Here is a 12,201-nt window from a genome sequence, read left to right as displayed (position 1 = left end):
AAGGAGCTCTTGAAACAGAGGAACGAAGTTCTCAGAGAACAGTGAGCACAAGTATGGAAGCACAACCGGTTATCAACTATGCAGGAGGGCGGGCCGCAGTGTGGGGAGCCGGGGAGAAAGTACAGGAAACTGAGGCTGAAGGGGAAGCGTGGAACTGAGCGGTGATGATCTCTGCTGGACTGGCTCTTCAGGGGAGACCTCACCCCACCGGCAGCAGAGACCCGCAGGCATTTTCAGGGCAGACTGCCAGACTGCCGCTTCCAGGACACTGAAGTCTCAAGGCGGGAGAGAGGCTAGAAGCAAGGCCAACTGGGAAGCTACTGTCAGAGCTGAGACAGAAGAGGAGGGTCCCCAGGTGGCAGCAGCAGGGGAATGGCGAGGGAAGAACACATCCCACAGAGATTCCTAAACTGAGGCAGCTCTTGAAATACGAGACACCGGCGAGACACCAGCGAGAGCACTTGGATATCCTGGAGAGATCAATGAACTTGTGGTCCGAAGCTTGGGTTCCGGCACCAAGTCATTCACTTCCTACTAATAACCATGCGACTGAGGAGCAGGTAACCTGGTAGGGGGGCGGGGAGGCTTGGACACCTAAGCTACAGGGTCCTCAGGAAGATTTAAAAGATCCATAAACTTTTAAAGCTATAAGACACTACATTCGTAAAATATTACTATGATACACAGAACTAACCATTTCTATTTGAGCCCCAAACTATAAAATACACATGGGCAGGGGCGCCTCGGTGGCTCAGTGGATTAAGCCGCTGCCTTCGGCTCACGTCATGATCTCAGGGTCCTGCGATCGAGCCCCACATCAGGCTCTCTGCTCAGCAGGGAGCCTGCTTCCTCCTCTCTCTCTGCCTGCCTCTCTGCCTACTTGTGATCTCTGTCAAATAAATAAAATCTTTTAAAAAAATAAAATAAAATAAAATAAAATAAAATAAAATACACATGGGCAGCAGTGCTATTTTCTTACCCACCCCAGAACGTGGTTAAGAAGAAATAACGGTACATGTATTTGTTAGGAATAATTCGGTTTCTACTCCGGCACCCCACTGAAGCCAGCCTCTTAAACATCAACCATATAATCAGGGATTAGAGTCATGTAGAACAAGGGCCTTATGTTTTAGAGATGAAAGCTAAAGTATTTACTTGTAATTTACTTTCCCATTCTTTAACAACAATATTTTGTTAGCCAAATGGAGGAATAACGCAAACCAGATCTGTTAAACCTAGGGGATCGGTACACTACACCATCCTCTCTTCCTGCATTAGTTATGTCTTATGCGTTAGTTATGTTATGTTTCAATGAAAAAGAGTAGGGATAAGAGAAGGTTTTATGGAAGATGTTATCAGGGTTATGAACGTATTCCCCGTCATGGCCTTCAGAAGACGTGAATGTAAGTTTTAAAGCATTTTTGTGTCACACAAAGTGACCCCAAAACCCAGCAATCTCACTGCTGCGTCTAGACCTAAAAGACAGCAAAACACACATCTCCACAAAAGCCTGTACACGAAGGCACACAGCTGCGCCTCCCTGATGGCCAAGAAGTGCAAACCACCACAGGTCCCTCAAGCACTGAAAGAATAAAGAAAACGTGGTAAAACCACACAACGGAATATCACCCAGCCAAAGGGCAGATGAAGTACGGGTACGAACTGCAGCGTGGATGAGCCCTGAACACACTGAACCGGGAAAAGGAGTCACAGAGCATCACGGAGAAGTCCGTTCATGTGGAACGTCTGAATGAGGCGGACCCGGGGTGCTGGAGAGCAGGTGAGCGACTGCCTCGGCCAGTCGTGGCGGGGAACGGCTTGTCACTGGGAACAGGCACAGACTTCTTTTTCGGGGACGAAAAGAGTCTGTGCTAACAGTAGCACTGCTCTATGAATACATTAAGAAAAGCTGACCTGTATACTTGAAATGAGTCAATTACAGGCTGCGTGAATTCCATCTCAACAGAGATGTGAAAAAGTCAGCAGGAAGCAAGCCACTCCTGACCTCCACGCTGGTAGCACCCAACCGTGCTAAATACCCGTGCTCCTCCCCAGTTCTTCCTCCACCGGACTTTCTCCCTACCCCCTGGCCCCCAGGTCCCACACCCACCCACAGTCCTGTTCTTTCCCTTCAATACTGTCTCACACAACAGGACCTTTGGCTTCAACCAACACCTAGTCCTGCCGCTTTGCCCCCATCTCCAGTTCTGATCCTTTTTTCCAGCTTTTTTTCTTTTTAAACCATCAGCAGGGTATCTCCCAGAAGACCTAGGAAAATCCACTATTTCTCAAATTTAATTCATGGAAGTAGTAGCGTCCATTTACCGGGAGCTCAGTGCTTCCCGTAGCCTCCCATGACCCTCCCAGCAGATCTCAAAGACAGTTTTATCTATTTCACAGATGAGGAACTTGAAGCTCAAAGAAATTTAGTGCTAATCCACATTCTTAACCGTAAGATCACCTTTCCCGTCTACCGCCTCAGCTTCCCTGCCGATCTCCTTTCCTTCTGTGTCTCTTCTCCACCGACAACATCACCGCAGTGTGAGCTGACAGGCTTATACCTGATTATTCCTTCTCTCACTCCTCACATTCCACAGTTGCCAAGTCTGGCCAGTTCCATCGATTCTCTATTCCTGCTGCCATTATGATAGCTCAGAAGACGTCCTCATTAGCCCGGGATGACCGCACTAGTCTCTTGGTACCGAAAGCTACTTTTAGTATCTCTTCTAGGCCAACCAACCTTTAAGAAAAAGTTCTGATCAGGTACTCCTACTGGAAAATCTTAGGTCTTAGACTTGAAGCTCATTTCTATGCTTAAAGCACTGATTCTAAAGATTACGATTTATCACTAATGAAACTGGCTTTTAATGTAAGTATCCTATGAAATGAACCAAACCTCACTTCACCTCGTGAAAGAAGAGATTCTCTTTTCCGCTCAGACTTACCTTTGGCTGGGTCACCAAGCGTGGTAACAGTACTGCAGCCCACACAAAGTCCGCGCTGACATACTGACTTTGCCTTTAAATAAAAGACAGTACTTTGGTTATCATGTCAGTCTTAGGAGAGACAATGAAATAACACTATGATCTACGAGCTTTCCAATAAATACAGAATCTGTACACAGTATCTATGTATGGCACAAAGCAAGCTTGTGTGAGGCAACTGTGTTTGGTTAATAGTTCACGTAATTTTAATCATTTAACAAAAGCGTCATCAGCAAAACCTAATTAAACAAGATTAAGTCCTCTCTTGAAGATCTCGATTATAGCTTTGGAATCACTAAATTTGAGAATGTCTTATCCACTAGTGCCTTTTTTAGTATGAATCCATAATGTATTTTATTTGTAAGTAGATGATTAAATAAATGAACTCTTCTGGTATTACTATATAATCCTTATGTTATATGCTAACGTTAAGTATTCTGTAAGCAAGTCTACCCTTGCTCTTTAAAAATCATGAACTCAATCAAAATATTAAATTATTTAAGTGAATTATAAATTATGGTATTATTAAAACTGCACCTAGCAAGCCACATACATCTTTGGGGACACGGTCCACCCAGTAGTTTCCTTCTCTCACAATTTGGGTACAAGCAACAGTACAGAAGCTCCAATTTCAAGTAAGGCAACTGCTGGAAGTTTTCACCTTATCCCCAAAAACCATGTAACTGAAACTTGAAAAACCTCTACAAGAAACAAAGGATCTACGTGAACAATGATCCAGAATGAAGAAATATCATTTACTCCATTAAAAGGCATTACCAATACTTAGGAAATCCGCATTAATTCAAATCTCACCCTGAGGTGACAAATGTATTTACAATGAAACTACAGAGGGCCTGTGAAAAGGCGCAGGAATCCAATCACTTTCAGGACTAGCTGTCACAAAATCATTCCCACTGCCACCAGACTCAGCAACAAAAAAGACTGGAGAACTGGTAATTTTATAAATCTTAGAGAAGTGAAATGCCAATATTTAAGTTTAATGAGATCATTAATTTTGCATATTAATATCACAAAATTAATGTTCTGTGACCCAATTCCCTTACCTGATTTTCAGTTTCAAACAGAAGAAACCCGTAAGTCTCTTGAAGTTCTTCCTGAGTATAATTACTTGCTTTTTTTTCTTGGTAGAAAGTTTTGTACTGTATAAAAGAGAGAATAATCAAATGCTATAAACATTATTTTGCCTTGCAAATTAATTTTTAAAAATGCATCATCTGAATTCCTCCTGTTGAAGGACTACCAAAACTTTTTTTTCTTCTATTCCCTAGAATATATTCTTAATTACCTTCCAAGGATTTCTCATCTCATCTGAAAGTGACAGCTGAGAAGAATTAGCTAGGCTTTTATACCAAAAATGATGGGTCTATTTCTTTAGAACTAAAATAAAACTAACACACAGACACAGTGTGTACCAAGCACCTCACCTCATTTAAGAAAATGTCATTTTTCACCAAAGTCACTTGACTGTACTGAAAACCATGCTCAGATGCAGAGTCCAAGTAAGAAGTATGAAGAATTGAAACTGCCCTCTGGAAGAGAGAGTCTGAACTCAAGGACACTGTCTCAAAAACTGTAAAACACAAACAAAAATAATGCAACTGTTTAAGATAACCAAAGGATGGGGTTAAAACCGGCATACTAAATATCACTAAATACTTCATCTATTTCCTTCCTGTAAAACTCAGACACATTGTGTTTGGGCTCCATTACATGTACTATCTTAAAAGACCTCTCACGTGAAGAACATGATCTACGGGAGGTGAGTTACTGAGGGTGAACCACTTTCAATACAGGAGTAAAATAAACCCTGCCAGATGCCTTGGGGCTTTTGGTTGAAAGGCGTGTGTTGTAACCACAGTGGGGACAAGCAGATCAAACACGGCAGCATCAAGGTGAGTGGTCAGCAAATCAGAACAATGTTCCTCGTCTACACTAATGCCACATTTTGATAAACTTACCCTTCCTGTCTTCATATCAAATCCCCCAAGTAAGCCCGTTAGGTTTTCTTTTAAGGGGCCTACTACTGCATACTCAACACTCAAACACATTAGAAATTCTTCTGTCTTTGGGGCTTCCTCATGGCCTAGACACATCTGTTAGACTTTACCTTGTATGGGTTATATTATAAAATCATTACTTCTTTTCATTTCACAAAAATAAAACTTTATTACTTTTAGAAAGTGTTTTCAAACCCTACTCACGTGCTATCCCAGAAATTCTGACATGACCCTCCTGAGAGGCATGTTCCCTATTTGAGAATTACTGACTTGACCCAATGATTCTCTTGATTGAGGCTTTGTGCCTTTTGTTTTATAAGTTTTTACTTTAGCGAGACTTGAGCCTAATGAATTCTTGTAATATTTAAATCTGATTTGGCTACCCCCTTATATTTGTGTCTTTTCTATGCTCTTTAACCAGGTCAAGACAGTGAGGTAACAAACTATTTATAAATAATAAAGAGAATGGACTAATAATATACAAGCACTGGAAATTTTGGTGATCTAATATAAATAAATAAATACATTAACATGGCTTCCTGCTTTTACCAAAACTCTGCCAATTACATTAAAGTTCAAAAGCTAAAGGAAAGAAAAGCATTTTAATTAAAATTAACTTATGAACAACAGTAAAATACTAAACTATCATAGAAATGAAAACAAACATTTCAGTGAAGTTAATTTGGACGAAACTGTCCTAACACTTCAACTATCCAAGTAATTTAAACATGCTTTAATAAACTGCCTAGTATCAAAAGTCAAAGACTTAAGTAGCAAGGAAGGAAAGAAAAGAGGACGAAACATTTAAGAATATCCTGAAGTTCCTACATCTGATCCATATAGATTTTTTTTTCTCAGTTTCACTTTTTCCTTCAAAATCAGTATATGAATGCTATTAAAAATACGGATATTCTAAAGAGGTTCAAATAGCAAAACAATAGGCAGGATAATTAAAATGATGCCTTTTTAACTGCATTACCTTCTTTAGCTACATTGGCTTAAAACAAAGTAGGAGGACTATGCACTTGTGACTTCATCTTTAAAATAAGTTGCACCACTGGCCCAAATGCAAGTCAGGAGTCCTCTAAAAGCCCTAATATGGGAAACCTTGTATTTAATATTTGTAAAAGTCAAAATAATATTTAAAAATCTAAGTAAACTCTGAGGCTCAATATTTGAGAAATAGGTTGCTTACAGAGAAAGACAGAAGTTGTCAGAGCTTTGGAAATGACCAGTCTATGGCTATCAACTCTTAAATTCCACACGATGTTAATACGAAGACACAGGTTTTAACTTCTGGAAGTACCAAATATGACATACATCCACATTTTTGATGGCCAATGCACAGTAATAAATGAAAAACTGTGAAAAATAATGTACTCTGAAAAGCAAACAAAAACAGCCCATCTAACACTGTGTCTGCCAAATACATGTGGTCAGAGAACATTTTATTGACCAGTATGAGGAATACTGTTCTCATAAAGAAATGACCAGAGATGACAGCCTAAAATAAACATAGGAAATGATTTTGTGCTAACACATTTTTATTCCTAAAACTACTGATAGTTAAAAATGCTTCCCCTTTAGGTCAGCTTTCTCCAAACAGAAGTTATTTATACAAGTAACCATTTTACAGTTAGCAGAAGGAAAAGCATGTCCAAAGCGAAAACTGATAGAAATCCACAGTAAATCTGGACTCTTTCACGATTTCGTAATAGAATGATGTCAGTTACACCCTAGAAAGCACAAGTTTCCTGCTATATAACTAAGCAGATAGGTGAACATTTTATCAAGATATTATCTCTTCTTACACAATCATTTAAGAGTCAAACTAGTATACAGAAGAGTATGGGCACTAAATTAATGGGCGGCTGCATTTTTGCTGAGCAATACACGTGCTTCACTTAGACATTCAAGATTGTCAGAATATTAAGAGAATGAGGAGGGGAATATTCTACAGAGAAATACTAAAACAACTTGAAAAGTACCTGTCTGTAAAGTGTAAGAGTGTCCCTTAGAGCTTAAGTGACCAAGAGAGAACAAGTAGGGAAAATTCAAGTTCAATAACAATACTTCTAGAAACTGAGTTAATATTCTTTCCTTTAGCACCTAGCTTTGGGCATATTTCTCCGCTGTTTGTGGATTCATTCTTTAAAAGTTAAGTCCAGCTTGACATAAGCTGGATTCTGTTCAAAGTGCCCTGAGATAATCTCCCCTTTCTCAAAATCCATCAGTGATATGGAATGTCTGCTTTGGGGCACTTGTTTCTCTACTTAACTTCTAATAAGTAAGAGGGATTAGAAAATTATAAACTGATCTCTGATGCTATGGCACATGTATGTGTTTTCCATTATCTAAGCATCTGGTCTGAAAGAAAATAATGAGATGAACTAATGCCAACAACTTAGGTGTCCCAATAATTCTAACAAAAATTAGCCACTTCTACCTCTCCCTGGGACTTTCATGACCACTTCTCCTATTTGTACATTATACAGTAGCACTCATCAAAGACAGAAACACTCAGAACCCAACAGTATCTGCCATTATAGGCCCTTATTATTTTTTCCTACAGACGGATTGCAACTTACCTCCATTAACACTGTCGATGCCTACATATTTGGCCCAGTCTAAGTAGGTCCCTTTATAGTTGTTAAAGAGCCCATTCCATCTAATCCCAGAATGTACTGCCTTTATTTTTAAGACATTGAGGGATTGCCAGTTGAAGGTAAATACAACCTTTTTACAGCACAACTTGGAAGACCTAACAAAAACTTAAATGTGTGTACCTAATAATCTTTCCATTTCTGGGAATCTATTCCTTAGGAATATTAGCATGAGTACACAGGAGATAACGGACAAGGCTACTCCATGCACTGGCATCTATAAGAGCAAAAACACTTGGGATAACCCAAACTGACATCAATAAGGAAACACCTTACAACTAGTACATAAATACCAAGTGAATCTATATACTTTGACATATAAAGATATCTACTCTACCACCGAGTAAATAACACACATCATATAATGTCATTTTGGTTTAAAAAAAAAAAAAAATAGAAAATTATGTGTTTGAAAATTTACAGAAAAAGATCCAGAAAGATGGGAAACCAAATTGTTAATGGTGTCTAAACCAATGGTTATTCAAATGGAAGTGGATAAAGGTGAACTCAAACATTTTACCTTATATATATTACTATAATTTAGGTTTTTCTTATACAGTATGTATTACTTCTAGTATTTAAAATATCTCAACTCAAAATCAAGTAAAATGAATCATAATTTCAAAGAAATACAAATAGGGAAATGTGACAATTTCCCCTGAACCTTTTCTGATGGAATTTGAAATTTTAATCCCCTATTAATTTTGGATCAGTGAAATTTGTAGTCACTGGAAATTGTAAATTTTTTTTAAATGTCCTTTCATTTTACATGATCTAAATTAAAATTTTTTAAATTGTACTGCTCTACTTGAATTCATTAGTAATAACTCATAGCATTTAGTTTAATACCCACTCTTTTCTGATATGAACCCTGGCTCGGTCTTCTCTAAGAGAGAATGTAGCTGGGAGGGTGGTCTTAATTCATTTTCACCAAGTATACCCCCAGAATTCTCGACATAGTCCTGTCCTCTGTTAATGTCATAAATGCTAAAATGAGAAAAGAAAAAATTAAATCATAAAGTGAATAGTTCTATTTACGGTGTATTTACCACACACACAGGTCTACTGAACATCTGATTTACATTAGGTACAATTCTATAATGTTTACCTCCTTTGACAAATCTCCAGAGCTAAGGCTAAATTTATTTTATAAGCAGTAACACATAAAACGAAATGCTTTTCCTTTGATATTTAAAGAAAATCTTCACAGAAGATTCACAGAAATAAGATATGCTTATTGGAATCACTATTGCCTCAAAATAAAAAATAGAGATTATAGAACCACATTCATGTTCTACTGGTTGAAAATAACAAAATCAAATAGAACACAAATAAAATCTCTTCCCAACCCAAATTAGCATATAACCCATCCTTTTTTTTTTTTTTTTTTTAATTTATTTAGTTTAGAGAAAGAGATGGGGGAGGAGCAGAGGGAGAGAATCTCCAGCAGACTCCCTGTGGAGTGTGGAGCCTGATGCACGATTCAATCCTACAATCCCAAGATAACAACCCAACCTTCAGGCAAGAGTCAGAAGTTCAACTGACTGAGCCACGAGTGCCCCGACCCATTCATCCTTAAAAACAAACAAACAAACAAACAAAAACACAAAAAACTACTAGTGGTGCCTATTACATATACAGTACCATGCTATACCCTGGATTCATCAAGACAAATGAGAAACCATCTCTACAAAAGAGGCTCAGACTAGAAAAGGAAGACAAACCTATACAGAAACCAGTACTATAAATGCCGGGGGGTGGGGGAGATCTAGAACATGATGCAGTGGACGCAGAATAGGGATTTCATTAAGACGGGGAAATGTCGAGAAGTTTCAGAGGCATCATACTTGAAATCTGAGTAGATATTCAAATAATGAAGGAGGCAAAAAAGGGGCCAGGCCACATGTTCTCTAGGCAACAGAAACAGTAGAAGCAGAGGTAGAAACATTATACATATAAGGAACCCCAAGCACTTTATTTGAAGAATTCAGTATGCTTCACATATAAAATCAGCATGTCTACTTTTATAATAGTATACCTCTTTTCAAAAAGGATTTGACGCAGAATTATATGGATATACTCAAAATTCTAGAGAAAAGGTAGCAATATTGGTAATATTCATTCATTAAACAAATAGGTTATTTATGTCAAGAGGGGAAAATTAAACTGGGAATCAGGAGACCAGGAGTCTCATGTAGGTCCACCACTACCTTGTTCTGAGACATTAGTGTGAGGACACTGTGGACTGCCTTCCTAATAATCATGCTCCATTTTCTTTTAATCCCCCAAACCCTAATTTTGTTTAGATACTGGGTGATCCCATGCTTTAGGAGAAGCCTGGGAAGGGTGTGTGTGTGTGTGTGTGTGTGTGTGTGTATTTGAGAGAGAGAGAATTGAAGCTTATTATGGTTTTTGGCCCATGTGATCTGGAAGGACGTCAGCAGAGAGAACTCTGGGAAAGCTTTCTTACAAAAGCACTGGAAGAAAAGATGCAATCTCCCTGTCTCCATCTAGCCTTTGGCCTTGTCTTTCTTTTAATCTAAAGATTTTATTTATTTGAGAGAGAGAGCGCGCGCACGAAGTGGAGGAGACAGAGTGAGAGGGAGAAAGAGGCTTCCCACTATGCAGGGAGCCAGACGCGGGGCTCGATCCCAGGACTCCGGGATCGTGACCGGAGCTGAAGGCAGCTGCTTAAGCAAGTGAGCCACGGAGGTGCCCCTGGCCTTGTCTTATGTGTGTCCGTTGCCTGGAATTCCTCCTAACCAAGAGGGGACTGACCAGCCGACATACTGAGAGTGGAACAAAACAGAAGATCCATCCCTGATGAAGTCCCCGAACCGCTAAACAAATGCACCTCGAGCGGCCCTGCCTCTGAGTCTCCTGAGATATGAAATACTTTTTTTAGATTTTATTTATGTATTTGACAGAGAGAAAAAGATCACAAGTGGGCAGGGAGACAGGCAGAGGGAGAGGAGGAAGCAGGCTCCCTGCTGAACAGAGACCCCCTGATGTGGGGCTCGATCCCAGGACCCTGAGATCATGACCTGAGCCGAAGGCAGAGGCTTAACCCACTGAGTCACCCAGGCGCCCCTGTTTAAACCACTTTTGTTGGCAAATGAAAACACACTATGAACTTTGTTACATTATTTACTCCAAGGCCTCATGCAGTTGGAATTCTCTAAGACTCCTTTCAGTTCGAACACAGTGACTTTCCAGACTGCCTTCCTTAAGACCTCTTATGTATAAGGCTTTATGCATGGCACTAGATAATTTATCAAGTCCCTCTCTTATCTGCTACCATGCCTGGAGACATTTATCCTAGTATTTATTGGTAAGAAATCACAAAAGCTTACATAACTGCTGTGAAAACTCGAAACCTAAAATATAAGGATATGTAAAGCCTCTGATTCCCACCTACTCAATAAAGTCTATCTCCCTCTCACACACAAAGGAAAAATGCCCAACTCAGAGCACTCCTGATGTAATTTCCCTCATTAGTTCCACAAAATCTGATATTCACACTCCTCCCCCACTTCATGTCTAAATAGTCCTCACGTTTAAAGCCTCCCCCCAAATCTAGCTGTTCTGATGACTTAAGATTTCTCCACCCTGCATTAATCATTCTTCACCTGTGTCCCGCACTTCTTTACTGTAGTCCTGTTGTATGTATGGCTCTGGGCTAGAGCTAGGGAATACAGGAAAACAAAACAAAACAAAAAACCAAAAAAAAAAAAAAAAAAACAGGAGACCATGTGTCTGTCTTAAAGAGTGATCTTTTTTTTTTTTTTTTAGATTTATTTATTTATTTGACAGACAGAGATCACAAGTAGGCAGAGAGGCAGGCAGACAGAGAGAGAGGAGGAAGCAGGCTCCCTGCTGAGCAGAAAGCCCGATGTGGGGCTCAATCCCAGGACCCTGAGACTATGACCTGAGCCGAAGGCAGAGGCTTAACCCACTGAGCCACCCAGGCGCCCCTGAAAGAGTGATCTTTAACACTGAGGTCATAATTTCAGAATTGTGTGTGAAACAGTTATGTTCAGGACAAGGGCTTCTTCAGACTCCAGGAAGGTAGTAGAACGAGTGGTCAAGGGAATAGACTCTGTAAACAGAAGGACTTGGCAAGCCAGGACTTTGAACCTAAGTCTTTCTAGTTTTGTGACTTTGAGAAAGCTACTTGATCTTTCTTCCCCTTACTTTTTAAAATAAATTTCAACAAAGCATAGACACAAAATAAAAAGCCAAAGACCACTAGGTTTATCAATCACTGTCCCCACCCTCCCAGGGAGCCCCTATTCCATCCCTCTTAGTTGACCACTTTCAACTTTGGCTATATCTTCTGGTGTAACTCCATGTTTCTAAATAAAATGCCATATAAACTCATATCACTAATTTTGCTATATCAGTATTCAATGTTTCACTAAATTGTATGCACTAATCACAGCTGGGCCACACTGGGTAATTTCCTTTCTTACAGGATGTTTCATTTTGTGTTTTTTTTTTTTTTTAAGATTTTATTTATTTATTTGACAGACAGTG

At 39.4% G+C, this 12,201-nt stretch overlaps 1 protein-coding gene across 5 annotated transcripts in view; it reads right to left on the bottom strand.

The window, feature by feature from the left end:
- The window catches only part of TASOR2 (transcription activation suppressor family member 2), a 77,593-nt gene that overhangs the window by 44,289 nt on the left and 21,103 nt on the right, over positions 1–12,201 (bottom strand). For 4 of the 5 annotated variants that reach the window (XM_059183721.1, XM_059183720.1, XM_059183718.1 and 1 more), the window contains exons 2-5: positions 8,519–8,652; positions 4,430–4,575; positions 4,049–4,144; positions 2,946–3,018 (exon numbers count right to left, since the gene is read on the bottom strand). In XM_059183721.1, coding sequence (XP_059039704.1) covers positions 2,946–3,018; positions 4,049–4,144; positions 4,430–4,575; positions 8,519–8,652 — 449 coding nt within the window. The remainder of the gene's footprint in view (positions 1–2,945; positions 3,019–4,048; positions 4,145–4,429; positions 4,576–8,518; positions 8,653–12,201) is intronic. The other variant, XM_059183719.1, reaches the window with a different exon arrangement.

The sequence above is a fragment of the Mustela lutreola genome, chromosome 8 (assembly GCF_030435805.1).
Source record: "Mustela lutreola isolate mMusLut2 chromosome 8, mMusLut2.pri, whole genome shotgun sequence".
NCBI classification, from domain to species: Eukaryota; Metazoa; Chordata; class Mammalia; order Carnivora; family Mustelidae; genus Mustela; species Mustela lutreola.
This window is presented reverse-complemented; position numbering and strand designations above follow the sequence as displayed.